Raw genomic sequence first — 19,540 nt, forward strand, 5'->3', positions numbered from 1 at the left:
TGCACAATTTAGCTTTAAAACATGCCGCAAAGCTTGCAGGCAGCAGCAAGCTGAACATCAGCAGAAATTGCCGATGTGTCCCATGCCTCAGTTTGCCCTGCACCTGAGAAATGAGAAGACTTGATCCAGACCAATTGATGAGGGGAGGAAATGTTGATTTTCCTCATTTCTCCCACCCCAGCTGACCTTCTGGCTCAGCCTCTATGACCTGAGGAGAGCAAAGGGCTTTTTCCATCTTTGCTGCATATTCCCAGGGTTATCCCAAAGCAGGTTCGTTCCATATTACTTTCCTGGAGGGAGATCTGTGTCATTCACTGTGGCAAAGTGTTCTGAAGGACAAGCCAGTTGATGCTTGTTTGGCGACAAAGCCGTGCAAAACTGCAATTAAATCAGATCAATTGGAAGCTTTTTCCGCCATTGGGCAAGCATCCACTCCCCAGCCCCAACATTAGCCTACACCATCCCACTTGGCAGCTCCTGAGATAGCACCTCCAGCTCCTGGTCCCAAAGAAATTGAGGATGAGACACCAGCTTTTGCATATCATATGCTTCCCTGCTTCCCCTCGTGCCTGCAGCACGGTCAAGACGAGCATAGGCGTTCACAAATATCAGCTACTCAGCCTCCAGAAATGCCTTTCCTCCACGCCAAGCTGCTCGGAAATGTCAGCATCCTCCTCATTGTGCACACGGGGAAAGTTCAAAAGCAGGAGTGACAGCGGCTTAATAAATCATCTCTCTATCAGCTGAGCCTCCGTAACTGTCTGTGCATGTGCCCTTGGGCCACCTCAAATGGGAATTAATGGGATTTAGCTGAGCACACGTTCACCGGCGGTTTAGGATGTGTCGCCTTGCCTCACAAGCCGAGGTGAATGAAAGCTTGCAGATCATCCCTGCCCATCAGCCAGCCGAGAATGGGAAGGGATTACTCTGCCAGCACTCCACTGCGTGTCTGAACCGTCCCACTTGCATGACCTGCTCAGGGTTACACAGCAACGGACCTTGAAGAGGGGCTTTGCAAAGGCGTTTCAGTAACAAAGGGATTTCGCTCCCTGGCTACTTCTGAAGAGCAGAACCTCGGTAAATCAGGGCAGGCAGAAGTTTTGGCATACTCTGCACCATGGACAACAGGTGTGATTCGGGAGCTCTTTTTTTTCTGTGAAGATTCATGAACTAAAAGCAAAAGCACTGAAGCCACAAGAGGAAAGCCCTCCCGGAGCTGTACCTGGCCCTTGTTCCGTTTTTCTCTTGAGGGGCTGACTCCCAAGCAGATGGCATGCCTGAGATGAACTACATAATTTAAGATTTCTTTGCACGGCAAAGATGCTGCTCTCTGCACTCACAGGAGATGGTCCTCAGGGTGCTCTCTGCACATCCTGGCTAGAGGCAAGGGGTCTCTGGAGACCCTCACCTCCCACGGTGAGCCGGGGGCGTTCTCTGCCGCAGGCACTGCCAGCTTCCCCAATAAATACCAAAGCCTCCCAAGGTCCCATTGCCTTGTCTCCCATGGCTGCGTCTGATCTGAATAGTTTCCTTTTACATTTCCCCACCAGTGGCCGTATTCTGCTCTGCTTATTGCTTGCTACCTCTCTTGCAAAACTTCCCACCTCCTCTGACCTTGCTACCACCGCGTCTTGGGTGTTCTGCGTTTGAGGCTGCTTCAGCAGTAGGCTCTGAGTCAATTAATTTTCCAAATCACAGCTAACTCAGCAAGGCATTCATGAGCAGCAAGGTGGGGAGGCCAACCGTACACCGGGAAATAAAAAAGGAGTTTAGTTTCCCAATTTAGCCTGGCGTGTAGCAGGGGTGGCCAGGAACCAGTGCTGGCTGCGAAGTGGGATAATTTCCCAGGTATGCCGAGAGTGCCGGCACCACACTCAGAGTAAAACAGAAACAAAAGCACCATCCCTTTCTCCCATGGCAGGATCAGACCCCCAGCAAAATTACTTCCTATGGTGCGAGCTGACATAAGACTCCACACTTCCAGGAAAATAAACACCTCTTCATTTCAGTGGCCATCTGACACGGGTGGAACAGAGGGCAAGTCAAAGCTTATAGCTCCTTTATATTTTTCCTAGCTATGAACACACTGCTGGTGCTTAAGAAATACGCTCGTTAATAACATGATGTGAAAGGGCAGCTTGGTGGTTAAGGTGGGTGGTTCAGTAGAGACCGGTTACACCCTTGCCTTCGCCACAGAGCTCTTGGGTGATCTTGGGGCAAGTCACTTTGTACGAGCATATAAACAAGTTCCTACAGGGTGAGCTATGGCTCCAGCTGAGTCACCTCCACCACTGAAGTGTTGTTTCTTCACCCCCTGATAGCCTGGGAGAAGGTTGCTCTGCCATAGTAGAGGGGGTGGGTACCCGATACCCGATACTTGCCGTCACTACCTCGGGGTAACAAGCACACACAGGTACAGCAGAGAAAGAGAAGAGAAAGCTCACACCCTTGTTTACCCTGCAGCAACTTGTTTGTGTGCCCACACTCCCAGCCCAGCATCGGTGCGGTTGTGGCACTGGTAGGTGCATCTCCACTGTTTAGTATGGGTCAAAACCCCAGTGAAGACATAACACCACAGCTTCCACGCTGGGAAACGACAAGCTGATTCAAGAAACGGGCATATGCTAACTACATTTTCAATGTCCACACTATGTCTTTAAGATGTTTAACCTCATTAACTTGCTCAGAATCAGTTTCATCCAACTGTGCTGCCGTGCGTTGGTATACAGAAAGACTTTCCTCTGCCTTCATCCCCCTCACTTCAATAAGGTTAATAGCTCTCTCCTACCTACCAGATGGGTTGCAAAGATAAATACTTCGTGGATTGGGAAGCACACAGGCACTGATGAGAGAGTGCAGCTAAATGCTTTGGATAGACAACAAAACAAATAAGCCTGGCCGCATTAAAAGAAAAGGACCAGGATCCATTCTTTGGACAGAAGGTAACAGGCATGGCTTGACCATGTCCCTGGTATTTACTTTAGCCTCCTGATTAGGGTGGTCAGATCCAAACTGCCCACTGGGAATGGTCCCTGGCATGTGCCGGCTCCTCAGCTGTGCCAACAGCTAGCTCAGGCCTCTCCTAACAATTCTGCCAGGGCAAGTCCAGGCTAATAACAAACAATCAATGGTGCAAAACCAGAAGTACTGATGTCATCTTTGAGGGAATTAGCAAGTATTTTTTGAAGTGCCAGCCGCTGCAGCCCTTAGTAGTGGTTCTGAGCTTAACCATCTGATTTTGAGAGTCGTAGCACTGAGCAAGCTGACAGTCTCGATCAAGACCAACCCAAATCCTTCACACCTGCCCCATCCACATCATTCTCACAAACACCAGATGTGGAAGTGGCTTAGGGAGGGACAAGGTAAATTTTAACCTTGTTTGCTCCAGTTGCAGGAAGAATAAATCAGGTTGAGAGCTTGAATTCTGTTTTCATTTTTCCCTTAAATTGGTTCACTCGTGGGATATAAGCGCATAGAGTTCCTTTAACGTGCCCTGCACTCAAGGGCTTTTTTTCATCTTAGCAAAACCTTTACTCAGTACCATCTGTCCCTGGATTGGGCTCCTCTGCTTTCTCAGTGTCGCCTCTTGCTTTGTCATATGGTTGGGTTGAGAGGAGACATGTCCGGATAGTCGTGCCGTTTAAGACTACAGTCTTCTTTTATCTCACCTTGCCTCCATCTGAGCCTCACACATAATCCTATTGCCTCTGAAATCTGGCTTTTGCAAGAGTGCTGTGGGAGCTGTGCAAGTGCAGGGAGTGTTGGCCACTATGCACGTTCTATGCCCCAGTGTGGGCCTCTCTTTCAAATGAATTTACATATATTTATACAGCTCCTCCCTCTCTCCCTGAAAGGCGTTTACCTTTCTTTTATATTCAAATAGACAAATATAAACTCGCTCTTATGACAATCTCAGCTCAAATTGTCCACCCGGAGATGTCTGGCTGACATTTTCCTAAAGGTCCCATCCTATCAGATCCTTGACTCTTCTCCCTAAGTTGGCAATGACAACACGCAGGTATCTTTAGGGACTGTGGCAGGTCCCATCTGAGAATGATAGAATCATAGAATGGTTTGGGTTGGAATGGACCTCAAAGCCCATCCAGTTCCACCCCTGGCACAGGCAGGGACACCTCCCACTGGCCCAGGCTGCTCCAAGCCCCATCCAACCTGGCCTGGAACCCCTCCAGGGATGGGGCAGCCACAGCTTCTCTGGGCAGCCTGGGTCAGGGACTCACCACCCTCGGTCTTTCAGCTGAAAAGTCAGATTCGCAAATGGACTAGGTGGGCCTAGCTCTGTTGAGGTAGGTGATCAATTAATAGGACATTTCCAACTCTTCAGCTCTTCCCTGCCCAAGTCCCATCAATTGCAAGGCCCTTTTGCTCCCATATTGGACAGGACCCCTCCTCACAACCAAGTCCCAGCCTTTGGTCGCTCTGGCTCCTCTAGCACTCCTAGCTCCCAGCAACTCATCCCAGTAACAAGTCCAAGACAACCCTTACATGATGCCAGACACCAATGCAGGCCAGTTTAACAGAGATGTTGCGTTAAGGAGGTGGGGGTGAGGTAGAGCAGATGCGCTCTCATAGCAGATTGTAACGCTGCTGCATATAAATTGAGCCCCTGTAAGCTAAGTCCTGGTCAGGCTTAACTTCTTCTGGCATAAACACTGGGTTTTGAAGCATTATGACTTGGCTCCTGGGATGAGGCTGCGTTGCTCAGCAGTTTTGTCGTAGTACCAGAAAGCCCCAAGGAAGAAGCAAAGTTAAAATTAGGGAAAAAAAGTTTCCTGTCAGAAACCATGAGTCAAATAAACTTTCACTCCCTCCTCCCTACATGTAGCTTTAAAAAGACTTTAATGAAAAAAGACACTTTGACAAAATAATTTTTTTTTCAGAAAAACGCTGTTTCAGAAGGAAAAAAAAAAAAAAAAAGACGTGTGTGACACGACAACTTCCCTTTCTTTACAATGTATTTAGGTAAGCCTGATTTCCCAACACCTTGGTAGTAGTGTAAATAGAACACAGAAGAGAGAAGGAGTCATTTGATAATGTGGCAAGATCACAGAATCATAGAATAGTTTGGGTTGGAAAGGACCTTAAAGATATTCTAATTCCACCCTCTTGCCACGGGCAGGGACACATCCCACTAGACCAGGCTGCCCAAAGCCCCATCCAAACTGGCCTTGAAGATGTCAAATAAGACCTGGTATAGTAGATGAAACAGCATATTTATTGATTGCATATAATTTATTTTAAAAAATAAACATCAAAAGCAGCTGTTAGCAGAAACAGCAGAGCTTATCTTATTCCTTAGAGCAAAGCCTACCCTTTTGGTGATGTCATATAACAGTTTGACTCTGACACATAGTATCGGCATTTCCTGCAAAATGGAAAGAATAAGACAGTGGGGTTTGCTGAGCACTTCCTCCACACATACGTAGTGTTTCTCTTCCTACCTCCCTCTCGTCTATAACCACTGCTCTGATGAAGTCTGACCAATCCAGAAAAAATGATTATGTGGGATGGTGGCTTCAGTAGAAAAATATCATTTATTTTCAACACTGCAAACCCCTTTTTGTTACTGCTCTTTGATAACCCATGGTTTGTGTTCTTTTCAGAAGCCTCAACAATGGTAGGCTGTGCCTTTTCATCACTTGGGCGCTTTTGCTTTCGGTCACTCAGCTATAAATAGGAAAGTCTTTGTTCTGTCCTCTTTGGATCACGGCTACAAACACGAACCATGGAGGACACTCAAGGCTTTCCATGCTTCTTGGTTGTTCTCCTGTGAGAAAGCAGTCGCACAAACAAACAGGCCGCTTTGTTTGTACTTTCTCTGAAGTCACAATTTCTTCCACTAAATGTTTATGCATTCCAATGATGAGCAACTTGCCTTGCCTCTTGGGAACCCAGCACCGGCAATTTATGTTACTTTCAGGAAGATTCGGAGATGTATATTTAATGGGTTCAGTTAATGAGTTAATTAGCATGGTCTTTTCTCAAAGCTAAACTTCTGCTAAAATCAAAACACAGCTAGCATTTATTTTGGTGCTAATGGGAGCATTTTCATAAAAACCAACTTTCAAACCAGTAAGAGGAACCTGGCTCGGCATATTTTCAGGAGAAGGGCTTTATCCAAAGCTCTTTATAAACTCATGCGAGTTTCTCCCTCTATTTCAGCAAGTCAGCTGCTCAGTCTAGGTGTAAACTCCATGAGAGAGGGCAATCTCCCACTTGGGGTCCCCAGTGTCCTCAAGCCTGACACGCAGAACCTCCTTCTCAGAATCCAAGTGAAGGATAAATGGTACCTTCAGTCCCTGGCATCGCAGTGCTGCACATGGGGACAGGCTGAAAGCAGAAGGAGATCTTGAAAACCCTGATGCCTGGTCACGACTGGCTTGGCCCAAGACTGAATCACAGAGCAAAAGGCAAGCAATCTGTTCTTCACACATGTCTTCACTATGTTGCCAACCTCCCCGGTTACTCCTTTGTGAAGCTATTCCCTGCCATGTTTTTCATTTCTCTTTCAGCTCAGCCTTTCTCCTTTTTTTTTTTTTCTTTTTGAGCACAAATGAACTAAATTCTCCAAACCCATCTGCGCTATCAGACGTTGTTTTATTTTAAAACTTGGCATACTTTCTAAAGTTTCCCTACGTACACTTTCCTGTTCATGTATTTCCGTCATCCAGGTATCATCACTCAATAACCATACTGTGGCTGTAATGCTTTTCACATGGAAGGAATTGTGTTTTATTGATGGCAAATGTTGTAATGCACTTTCATGTCAAGATGAAAATCTGAAAAAGAAACTTTTTATAGTGTATGCTACATGAAACCTCTACACTGAACCAGGCTGTAGAGAAAATATATTCAAGTATACATATGCTATGACTATATATAGTAATTTAAATGGTCTTGGCATGCAAGAATGGGCACACAAACACATCTCTACTGCAAAATTTATAGCATGGGCACAGTCAAGTAGCAATCTCCCAAGTCATTTTCAGGCACAGACCACTTGTTAGCAAATCCAAGGACAACTCTGAACAGGCATTTTGGATGTGACTGTTCCTTTCTAGGTGCTTTTCTGATGAGAAAAAAGCCAAGTAGTTTCAGGACCAGAGCCTGAGCCCAGGCACCGTTTGGTTCACACAACCGCAGTGATCAGCCTACTGCAGCCATGGGCAAAGACATCCTGAGGACATCATTCTCCTACCTGCCATCTGATCTCTGTGATCACAATAGAGACCAAATGCTGCGTGGGTCACTTTGATGATGCTTTTATTGGGCAAAGGGATGCCCGGTGAAGCCCCAGCAGCCCACAGTGAGGGGTTTGGAGCAACCTAATCCTCAGGGGCCAACCTGCTTCCATGGAGGAAGTGTGATTGGAGAGGAGAGCCAGTGCCTGTGGATCCACTGCTGAGTTCTTAGCCCAGAGAAACCTTCCAAAAAATGGTGCAAGTGAAATAAAACCAATCTTTGCTGAGGACTGCCTGACGGTCAGTGGCTGCAGCATCTGGAGGCAGGAGCAAATGCAAGGGCAGCCTGGACACAGCACCAGCTGCGAGTGATCTCTTGTTCAAATGCAAAATGTTTAGCTACACTTTGGGAAAGCATCCAAGTCTATGGCTGTTTGTCTGAAGGAGCCTTGAAGTTTTATTGAGGTCGGGTTGTCTCCCCAGCTCAGTCACCATTCGTGCACTTGCTTAATGTTAGCGAATTTGCATCTGATTTATGTTCCAGAGAAGCAAGATTACCATCCATCCCAAATGCAGGAGAAACTGCCCTTCCCCCTTTTTCTAATTTGATTCCTGGAGCAGTTTTCTGTTTGTCACTAGAAGACATCCTCAAGACTTGGATCCCAGGGCAGATGCTTCTGGGCTTTCTTTGCAGTCAGAGGACAGAAATACGCTTCTAGAGCATCTCATCCTAAAGTGCGTAACTAAACTGGCTCAGATCAAAACACCACTTTCCCTCCATTGACTATAAGCAGAGCAAACATAGGGTAACCAGCCCAGATGTGGAAGTCTGTCCTGATTGAGGTGAGATAATCCCTGTCTTGCCTCTTTGGGCTCCAGCACTGGTCCATTTGCAGCAGTTGTCCCCAAACATCTCATTCACAACTTGGCCTGGAATTTAGGGGGACAGTTGCAACATGTAAGCATTAGTTAGGCAGGGATACAGGTCCTGGAAAGGTTCACATTGGACAAAACCACTACGGAAATGCACTCCTGCCTCCTCCCAAGGTAGCACCACCATTGGTTCACCTGCTCTCTTTCCACTCTAGTTTCTCTCAGGCTCCATAAATCTCACTTTCCTTTCCACACTGCAGCCCAGCGCCAGGAGATGTGAATGCTCCTGTTTGCTCAGCAAGAAGGGAAAAGCCAGATTTCCACAAGCTCAGCTTTCCTAAGGCAAATGAACTCTGTGTGTTAGAAGTGCTCCAGGGTGGGGGTCAAGGCAGATATCAAGAGTGCAACGGACAGGTCAAAATAAGCCCCAAATGTGCAAACATGTAGCACCCAGAGAAGCAATCCTAACAAAGGAAAGGCATTCTACAAACTAGCAGAGCCAGGAAGAAAGATGTACTCTCACCGTGTATTATTTCCCTATCTAGAAGTCTGGGCTACAGCAAAAACCTTCAGAAAGTAGCCAAACCTACTTTAACAGTTCGTTGTTTTTTGTGGATGGAAAGAAAGCGCTTGACCTTTTCTCTGAAAACACTCCACCCAGGGTTCCTGGAAGAGGCTGAAGTCTCTGGTTGCTGCAGTGGCTGCCTCTTATCGAGGGCTCAGGCTGGTTTATGACTCCAGTTTCAGCTACAGTCAGCAGAAGATCTGAAGAATAACCCCAAGGATAGCACAGGGTGTGCACGGATGCACAACACAGCTGTCACTGGTCCAGGAGAATCATGTTTCCAAGGATATGGAAAGTGGGAACACACATTGTTTTAAATGGAGCATCTTTCCATCTTGCTTCTACACCGCCGCGACTTTCCTTTTAAAATCTTAATTCTCTCATTTTCTATTTTCTAGGGATTGAGTGAGAAGAGTCATCCTCTCCTATTTTTTTAGATGTTTATGTTCAACATCCTGAGTTTATTCATAGAGCAACGAGCTTGCCTTTAAAAATCAAGGCCAAATCTAGGTCAATCTGATAAACATTTTATCCTGTGTTCTGCAGAATCGGAGGGGCTCAGACAAATGAAAATGTCACTGCAGCTCAACGAGTGACACCATGTCAGCTTCACCGCACCAACAGGCCACGCATGCTGAGCCATAAAAACCTCTTTTACTGGGCTTTCAGCAAATGCATTTTATCTCACATTCACTGACAGTCACCATTTGAGTTGCATTATTTGAATGCTTGTGAGCCCAAAGCCTTTTCACGAGCTCTTGTTTTTCTATGCAAGAGAATGTTCTGCAGCGTTTAGAAGAAGGAACCAGGAAGCACAGCACACCTGGAGCTGCGCCTATAAACCAGAGCTGAGCAGTGCCGGTCTGCCCCTTGTGCTGTTTGGGGCCCTCTGGTGCAGAGCACGGCTGCCCGGCCTGGATTTCACAGAATCATAGAATGGTTTGGGTTGGAAAGGACCTCAAAGCCCATCCAGTCTCACCCCCTGCCATGGGCAGGGACACCTCCCACTGGCCCAGGCTGCTCCAAGCCCCATCCAACCTGGCCTGGAACCCCTCCAGGGATGGGGCAGCCACAGCTTCCCTGGGCAACCTGGGCCAGGGCCTCCCCACCCTCAGCGTGAAGAATTTCTTCCCAATGTCTAATCTAAACTTTCCCCTTCCGATTTAAAGCCATTCACCCTCATCCTATCACTCCATGCCCTGGTAAAATGTGTCTCCACAGCTTTTCTGGAGCCCCTTCAGACAGTGGAAGCTGCTCTAAGGTCTCACAGAGTCTTGTCTTCTCCAGGATGCACAACCACAACTCTCTCAGCCTGTCCTCATAGCAGAGGTGCTCCAGCCCTCAGGTCATCTTCATAGACTCCTCTGGACATGTTCTAGTTCCATATCCTTCATGAGAAGGTTGGGGCTTCCAGAACTGGACAAAGTAGTCCCAGTAGAGGGAAATGGTTCAAGGTCCAGTTTTCTCCCAGCAATAGAGTTGGGATATGGCAAGATTGCACCCAAGCCACAAATATTTTGATGACTGGAGAGGACAAGGACATTATGGAGCACTTCCATTGCCTCTTCAAAGCAAAGACTGTGCTGTATTCCAGATGTGAAATAATCTTGTCCTGTGAACACTGAAGAGATGCCCCAGTCCTCTGTTTACATAACCACCAGGAAATGAGGTCAGAAGGCTCCTGAAACGGTTTTCAGCAGAAACACATACACATATGAGTAGACACAGGCACGCCCAGGTGCTATGGCTATGCGACCCTTCAGCAGCCAATGAGCCATTCGAAAATGATGCAGACTTTAGGACAACATACACTGAAAAAGACATTGTACACTTGCATCTGGGGATGAAGTTGTTCTGTAGAGATGATTAAATCCTTTCCTATCACCGTAACAAGTAATTAAGTGGCGGTTGTAGGCAGTGGTTCAGTCTGAAGCAATGAGATATTTCAAGAGAATGGGTGAGATCAACTTGTCAGGATGCCTCCGAGTCTTCTATTGCCTTAGTCTAGACCTAAAACTTAGGATTTGTACAACTATGAAAATAATTAAAATAATCCCAGAAGTTCAAAGATAAGTCGTTGCAGGAAGAGCAAACCAGCCTCGTTGAGGAGTACAGGAGCTTCCTTTTCCATAGTACAGACTGTCTTGGTTGTCTTCTTTGCTGCACGATAAAGGTTGCATCCAAACCTATGCTTGAAGAGAAACAACTCTCCTTTCTGGGGAGACGTTATTGTGAAATGCGCTTAAATTCAGCATTTCTGAAACTGCTGAGTTTCATTGAACTGGGATTGGCTAGGATTGAAGAGGCAGAGGGACAGACAGACATCGCCTTTGCGCCCATGCACAGGACAATCCAAGTGTTCTGTCTCCTTCCAAAGGGGGCTGAAAATTGAAGTTGAACACCCCCAAAACTCTAAGTTAAACATTTAAGCTGAAGGGGGAATGTGTTTCCTTACAGAATCACTCACTTTGTGTTCACAGAGCTCCCTTCTTATTCATGGAACAACTCAAAGTGGCAGTGGCTGTTCATAGAAGTTACATGCGAGTCAAACAAGGCAGTCAGGATGTGACGGCAAAGACGAAATTAGAGCAAATAAAATGCAAATAATGAAACCAGATTCATGTGGTTTCAGCCCTTTACCCCTCCTATCTTCAGCATCTTTGTGACACTGCGAAGGTGGCTGATAAGAAAACAGGGGATCAATGTGTCAAGAACACACATTTTTTCCTTTGCAACGAAGATGAAGAGCAACATCTCCCAGCTTTCTCAAGGCTTAGCCCAACCCAGGGGTTGGCTAAACTTTCCTCAAGTGGGACTGAGAGGTGCTGGTTGCAAGGGGGAAGCATCTATACAATAACATATCCTATTCATTAGCACGATTCAAAGCCTGAGACATCTGATTTTTCCAGGATGCCCTGCTTTTCTGCATTGAGGAAAAGCCTATATACCATTTCTCCCACTCCAGGGAACTCATCAATAATGGTCAATGCATCGGTTACCCCTGACTTATCCGTTGCGAGTGCAAAAGACCTCTGCGAAAGATCTGGCACCTCTACAAGCAACCCACTGACCACGCAGTTTGCTGTGTTACTGCTGTTACAAGACTCAGTGCTCAGGCTTTGTACTGAGAAACGAGTATAAGGTGACAGACTTCAAATTCAAGCTGCTAGAGTCTAAGGAAGTAAAGCTATTGAAAGAGAAACAATCAGGCTCGGGGAGGAAAGACTTTTTGAAGCAGCTGATTAGACCAACTGATAAACTGTGAGCTCCCAAAAGCAACCGCTAAAGGCTACAGGGGCAAAAAAAAAAAAGATTAACTATGTGTGGCCTCTAAGTCCTGTAAGAATAAGACCAGTGCAAGAGGAACCCAAGAACTCATAATTGTGCAAGACAGTAACCATTATGAATACGATAGAAATACTGCTTTTATGACACTTAATCTTTTCCCCCATCTCTCCACTGCAAGGTCCCTCTCTGCTCTACTTTTATGTCTCAGATAATTTATAAAATTACAGTAAACTCTGAGCAATTTTTCCTAGATTCTCCTTTTTTTTTTTTTTTTTTTTTTTTAAATTCAGTCTAAAAACGACTTAGCCAAGAAAATGTCATTTTTTCCAGCTGTAGTGGTTGGTCTTCCAAAGCTCCTCCTTTGTCTCACTGGTATTCAGTGAATTGATCTCCAACACCAGCAGTATCAGACACTGGAGTTTACAGAGGGGTATTGGGGTACATTACAGCTCAAATGACCAAACCATTGACCAAAGGAGAAGTCTTCTCCCATCTTCCAGAGTCTTCAAAACCGTCTGGAAACCTTCAGTTCAGTCACACATGAGATTCTGGGCTCAGGGTGCATGTTCTAGCACGCACAGGGGCATCCCCAAGAGCTGCAGCAATGATTAACAACTATTAGCATCACCACTACCTAATTATCCAGATGACCTTCAGACCTGTGTATTTAGAGGCCAACATTTTTCTTTCCCCAAGAAACAGAAATCTTTTCCGCAAAAAGAACCAGAGGCAAATCCCGCATCAACACAGAACTCTCCCACCTTCTGCTTCCCCTCAGGAGCGCCAATTTGCCGCGGCTCACACATACAGAGCCACAAACACACCTGAGCACAGGGTGCTGATCCACTCACGTGTGCAGAAAGTAAACATCTCTGAAGCATAAAGGCGCATTTTAGGGTGCTTCTCGCAGCAAGGAATTTTCATATGTTCCATTTTTTAAATATTGGAGTACCATGTAAATAGTACAATAAATACATAGAGGGGAAAAAAAAAATCTCTAAACTAAATTCCTATATCTCAGCAGATAAGCACTTGATTTAAGCACATCACCTCTGCTCATATCCTGTGCCAAATTCTTTTCTCTTGGTCATCTGCACGGTAAAGGATATCCATTCTCACAACCAGCTTCAGTTTCTGAACTAACAGCCTGTATAACGCTTCTTATATAATCTGTGAAATCTTTTCAGGGCAATTTAAGGATTAAGCTCGCACTTTAGGGAGGAGTCAGTCACTGTCCCCAGCCTGAGCTTGCTGGTAGCTGTGAGGGATCATCTGGCAGGTGAGAAGTCATGAGCTAGGAGGCAATGACATTCAAGGTTCTGCTTTCCACTCTTACTTTTAAGCAAACGTTCAGATGGCTTTCACTGGCTACAAAAGGAAAAACAGCAGCATTCAATTCTACTATTTATTACCTGAAGCAAATCATTCCTTTGTGTATCTTGCTAATAATGTTTTTAAATCTCTGTTGTGAAGGCAAAGTAGAGTGAACAACTTTAGCATCTCTGGCAGAAAAAGCTCCCCAAACTGCACTCCCCTTTTGCTTTTTACCTGGGATTGGTGTTGACCTGTTAAGGAGAAATGTGCTTCCTGGCGAAGTATTGGCCTTCTCCAGAAATATGACATCACAGCCTTTCAATTCTTTGAAATTTGCCTTGTTGCAAAAATTAACAAATAGGTACATATTTTACTAAGCAATACTGTTTTTTTGACACCATCTGCCAAGCAGCCCAAGGCCCTTGGAATAAAAACAATAACTGCATTTGAAACTAAAAGGAACTAAAGAACAATCACTTTGCTAAAACAAACCAGAAACTGCAGGTTTTATAGTAAGATCAGCTCCCCTGTCCCATATATATTTTCACCCATTTCAAAAGCCACCCTTGACTGAGCAAGGTGATAAATACAGAGCCCAACCCACATCCATAATCACGTTCCTATTCATATTCACTATATTCAGCAATGCCAGTCTAAAGCATTACACAACTTATTATTAAGCGCCCATCATTCCTGGGCACTTGAGAATGAGTTCAAGAAAATATTTTCAAAAGCTTCTCATTCTGGGAGGCAGCTGAATATTTGATTTCCCCCTTTCTTGTATCGCGTGTGAGTGTGTTTCTAAGCTTCATGTCTTCCATCTCTGAGGTTCGATTTCATATTTGCAGTTGTTGTGGCAAAGAAACAGTGAAGAAACAACTTTGAAATTTCATTTGCAAGGCCTGAGGTCTGTGGTCATTCTCATCTCTAGAAGAAGACCTTTGCAATTTCAGTATTATCCCTTTCTCTATGAGGTTCACATTTTCACGGGTCTTGAGGACCAAGGGGCACCAGCCAACTGCTACAATTTTCCCTTGTTTTGGTTGACAACACCAATGTGGGGCTGAAAGGACACAATAGGATGGGAGAAGCTCTGTGTGCACCCTGGTGATGGGCTCATGCTACACACCTAATGAAGGGACGGATCCCTTCATGTAGCTCATACCAGCTCTCATGGATGTGGAAAAAATGATAATTAAAATACTTTAACACAGCAGTAACTGAAACGCAGAGGGCCAATAATGACATTAAATCTCACAAAGACTTTGCTGAGTCTACACTTCCCCAAAGCACAAACTGGATCCTGTTTTAGCTTTGCTTTTTGATAGAAAAAAAAGAAACCAAATATAAGATCTGAACACTGAACCTTGACGTCTAAAACCTTCTGGGGAAGCTGGAGCAGGGGGTGCATTCAGGACCCTACTATTTCCAGAGGAAAGCCAAGACCTCAACAATGAAATTTGTCTCTGAGAGGACTTTTATTCACGGTGTACATTCATTTATCAATCTTTATCAGGGTTTTGCCCCTCAGCCCCAGCAGCATAGGTGCAATCCCCCACCAGCTTCACTAAATAGACTCAAGGAAGTGTCACCTCCTTTGAACCACGGTCTGTTCAAGTATCAGTGGTTTGCATTTTCCTGTCTCTAGTTTGCCATGCTGCAGATGACCTAAATTATCTCTCTCTGTTTTTTCTGTTCTCCAGATGGTGAAGTCTGCTACAGGCAGGTGTGTGTGAGCAGCCAACAGCCCCAGCGCAGGGCATGTGCCTTCAGCCACGAGCAGAGGATCCTCCTTCCATCCTTCATCACAGAGCGGGCGCAGGATGCTGGGGCTGTCCCTCTGTGCCACACACACCTGGATCAGAAAATCCAAGAGATGACAACCAGGTCATGCTGCACTTAATCAGCACGTTATTTGTTGATATTTTCCATCAGGAGGGGCTGGCGAGCTCTTCCAGGGCAGATGCCCACAATAAATAAAACACCAGCCTTAACACACCCGCTCCCCAAAAGTGTCTTTTACTCATAAATGCAGTGCAGAGAAAAAATATGTCCTTGCACACCATTAAGTGAAGCAATGAAAATGAGTTCCTAATTAGAAACTTATGAAAACAGCAATTGGGGCGATCATGGTGGTGACGCAGGGATGGGGAGGTTTTAAACAAAACCTTCTCTCACTGGCACGGAAAATGGTGGCACAAGTTCTCCATAACCATCTTTCTCCGCAGTCATTAGCTGGCACCGCTAAACAGTGAATGAGTCCTCCCCATCGTTTTACAATGGGCTTTTTTTCTGGTTTCTAAGAACTGGTTTTGAGGACTGCCATTCAGCACATGAGAAAAACGTGTTAACATGACACACAGTCCATTCTTCTTCCTCTTGGACGTTGCCCCGCTACAGAAACACAAACTACCATGTCACCATGCACCTTACTTTTCGCTAACATTTTCCATCCAGTACCTATAAGCACATTACAAGCAGGAGTGATTTTCCTGTGATTTCAAAGATCCCCGTCTGGAGGGAATTGCAGTTTCTGTGCTGAACATAAGAAAAAGATGATTGAAGGAGTAGCGTGAGGAGAGCAAGAGGCATCTTCTTAATGCCCAATACAATGCCTTATAAAACAACAATTTTGTCTTTTTCTAGTAGCATGGATTAATCTCATCCAGAGAAATAAAACAGACTAAGGAAAGAAAATAGGGTGGAAGAGAAAGTACGCAAAAAGGTGGAACAAAGATGCCATTTTAAATCATTGGCCACAACTCGGCATCTAACTGTTGTCTAGGGCAAGGAGAGCGTCAAGCAAATTCCTTATTGACTGGTACTTTCTACAGCTCCATGAAAGCCAAAGGCAGGGGATTTCCCAGCTTTCTAAAGTATAGAGGACAATCCCTGCCAGCGCTGCTCCAAAGCCCCGAGCGGCGCAGGAATCACCGCTCGGCAACCCACCAGCAAAGGGCCAGAAGCACAGACTGGGCTTTCAGGCCCGACTTTGAGATCTAGTGCCAAATGGCATTGCAAAGACAGACCTCTGGAGAGTTCTCATACTTTTTTTGGCTTATTCTCCTGGTGTGTTCATCTTAACAGATATCAGCTGTTCCCCTTCTCACTTATGCAGAAGACACTTCAGCATCTGGCCTGGCTATTATTATGAGATGAGAACATCCTGCTCTGTTAGGAGAACACCACTACTGGCAATAAAACGACAAAGATCTTTGACATCTAGGTTTCCCTGAGATCTGTCTGGATTATTTGGATGTTTTTCCCCTTCTGCCACAGCCTTTCCTTCCTATTTTCTGATGTCTGCTAACCGGCTTTGCACTGCCCAGAGCAGGGATAAAAATTGTGCTTTCCTGGGAGAAGCTCTCTCACAGTATCTAGCTGTAAAAGTATCATTTTCAGCTACTAAGCACTTCTTTTTTTTCCCCCCAACAGCAGAAATGAAAAAGTAAACAAGCTGGGGGGGTGGTGGCAAGAGGCTGTCTCGGTGTTTAGGCTCCAACTTTGTTTTTAACAGTGCTCTAAAGTCCCAGCCTGGAGGAATACAAATGAAGGGGTGGAAAGGAGAGGGCACTAAGCACTGGATACCTATAGAGGTGTGACAAGGTTTTATACCCTTACTGCACCCTGTGTGCCCAAACCCAGAGGCAGAGAAAAATCCACTCCCAAACCCAAACCAAAGCCCAAACCCAAACTCAAACCAAAGCCCAAGCTCAAACCCAAACTCAAACCCCAAGCCAAGTTCAAACCCCAGCTCAAACCCCAAGCCAAGCTCAAACTCCAGCTCAAACCCCAAGTCAAGTTCAAACCCCAGCTCAAACCCAGAGGCTGGGGAAAAAGTCATAAATTGTACTTTGGGAGGTTTGTGGTGGACATTAGAAGTGTGGGGATGGGATGCCTTGCTGAATCCCTAGTTCCGGTGCCACGGTTGGGAGCTATCAAGACTCGGAGGACACAGCCATACTGAGCAGACTGGTCTTGCATCAAGCATCCCTTGGATCAAGGAACCCACAGGGACCCCTTCCAATTAGTATTTCTCTGATCCTTCATTGACAACACCCACATTTATGGGCTGAAAAATTCTGGTGTCCAAAAAAAAAGGCAGGGCAGTTAACAGAGGGACTTCAGCCAATCTCTCCTGGTGTAATCACCATCTGATTTTGGCCTTGCAGTGAACATTTATCACTGGCAAGTTGCTGCAGCACATTGACTTCAACATGGGTTGTTTGCTTTTCTCTAAGTGCTGGGACATCCCGCGAGCTCCAGCTGCTCACCCCAAGCGAGCTGCTGGGAGGGGGTGGCCAAGGGCTGCCTCCACACATCGCAGCCGCCTCTGCTTCTCTTCCTGCCCCTCCGCACATCCCAAGTAAATCTGTTGAGGCAGCACAACTTGGCCTTAACTCCGCATTGTTTTTTGACCAGATCAGCAGTCTGGAAAGTGAGTAAATTTTTCTAAACATGTGGTTTAGAAATGTGCCGTTTCAAAGGACACCATCCAACGGTGTGACACCAAATATTGGATTTGTAGTAAAAAGAGCTAAACAACAACAACAACAAAAGTTCAAAGCTCTGTATAAACACTGAGTCCATGGGACACCCTGACAAAATAGGGAGATCGTAAATTCCTGTTCTATGTTTAGGGAAACTGAGGCACAAAATGAGGAGTCCAAACCTGCCTGGAGAACCACAGATGATGCTGAAATTTCCCAGCTACAGAACAAAAGCTAATTTATCTCATCTTTACAAGGTCTTACAAATATAACTATAGAGATTTGATTTTATTCTCTCATCCGAACTGCAGCCAGGAAATGCAAGTCCACTTGTTATTAGGTAACAGCCAACACCAGCAACAGAGGTTGCATCTTTCCCATGTAATATACACAAATAATCTGCATGAAAGTCACAGGGCAGGGCTGAGAATTTCAATTTTAAATCACATCGTAGGTCCCAAGTTATTTTGCTTGCACTGCATCAGATCACCAGATAGTTTTAAAAGTATGGGCTTTGTTCTCTTTGTAGGTCACAGCCTTATCTGTTCACGAGGCCAACAGCTTCCTGTCCCCAGAGGGGTCGATGCTGATATCCCCCTCTCCAAGGCCATTCAAGTATCGTAGAGACTCCATGGGAACAGCTTCATACATCCCAGACTAATGTCGTACCAGCAGATCTACAGGGGAAAGATTATAATCACAGAAAGCCAAAAGGTAGTCCTTTTGAATGCTAAATATTTAGTTTTTTTGCTTTAAGCTCACGATAAAACTTTCCTTCAAGACGTTGAGTAGAAACGCTCAACCTGCTCCCAGTGTTTTCTCTCCTACAGTCACCACCACTGCCTGTCCAAAGATGATGGGTTTCTAGTGGATTTGCTTATAGATTTCACCCATCCAACAAGTACTTCTGGCAAATAAAGCTCTTGGGCTGTTTGCTGCGAGCATTCCGCCACACAGCGAGTGCCAGAGCTGCAAAGCCAGTTGCCTACGTCACACCATGCCCTCTCTACCTGAAAATACAACCTAGCCTGACCCCCCCCCAAGCACTGCCCATCACTGCCATGACTTAGGTAGAACATTGGCCATCCATGAACATTGGCCATCCATGAACATTGGCCCAGGGGAGGGATTTCACCCCAAAACACCGGGGAGGGATTTCACCCCAAAACACCGATTCATTTCCTCCTGACCACACAGAAGGTAACTAGATGGTACATGCCAACCCTTGGATATACAACTGAGGTTATTTCCTCCTCTTGCCCAGTAAACAGCTTGATGAATTTTTTATTTGGTGCCAGCACGGGGCTTGGTGCTGAACCATAAAATCAGACCCTGCTCGCTCTCTCTCCCACCTCTCCCTAAAAGCTTGTTTTAGCCACAAAAAAGGCTGCTTTAGGCCTGTAGCTGCTGACACGCGGCTTCTCTGAGCCCCTCCAGTGCTGCTCACAAACACAGGAAATCAAAAAGTTAAGCCCAAGGCCGAGAGGGAGAGGCAACGCGAGATGCTGCCCACCACGTGCACACTGCACGGGACTGACAAAGGTCTGACTCCAGCCATCCAGAGTCGACATTCAACCTCCAGAACCCAAAAGCAAGAAGCTACTTACTGACAGCAAAAGACGGCAAAGACAACGGACACCACCCCTTGCAGGAAGCATCTTTCAATCTTATCTCCTAAAAGTACTTTTAGGTTCATCTCTCCCCACCACTCCAAACGCCTCTGTATCAGGCAGTCCCCTCCGCTGACCCATGGTGGTCATTTTGCCTCAAGAGTGGTTGGTTTCTGGCTAAGGCAAGAGAATGAGAGTCAC

The 19,540-nt window shown here is 45.8% G+C and overlaps 1 protein-coding gene across 7 annotated transcripts in view; it reads right to left on the bottom strand.

Annotated features, from left to right (window-relative positions):
* Positions 1–19,540, bottom strand: part of RUNX2 (RUNX family transcription factor 2) — a 221,399-nt gene that overhangs the window by 39,770 nt on the left and 162,089 nt on the right. Inside the window, exon 7 of one of the 7 annotated variants that reach the window (XM_054061043.1) lies at positions 14,825–15,094. The exons of the other annotated variants lie outside the window; for them this stretch is intronic. Within the exon in view, the coding sequence (XP_053917018.1) occupies positions 15,045–15,094 (50 nt within the window). The 3' untranslated portion in view covers positions 14,825–15,044. Of the gene's footprint in view, positions 1–14,824; positions 15,095–19,540 lie in introns of those variants that run through there. 7 annotated transcript variants of the gene reach the window in all.

This window comes from Cuculus canorus, chromosome 3 (assembly GCF_017976375.1).
Source record: "Cuculus canorus isolate bCucCan1 chromosome 3, bCucCan1.pri, whole genome shotgun sequence".
In the NCBI taxonomy this organism is placed as follows: Eukaryota; Metazoa; Chordata; class Aves; order Cuculiformes; family Cuculidae; genus Cuculus; species Cuculus canorus.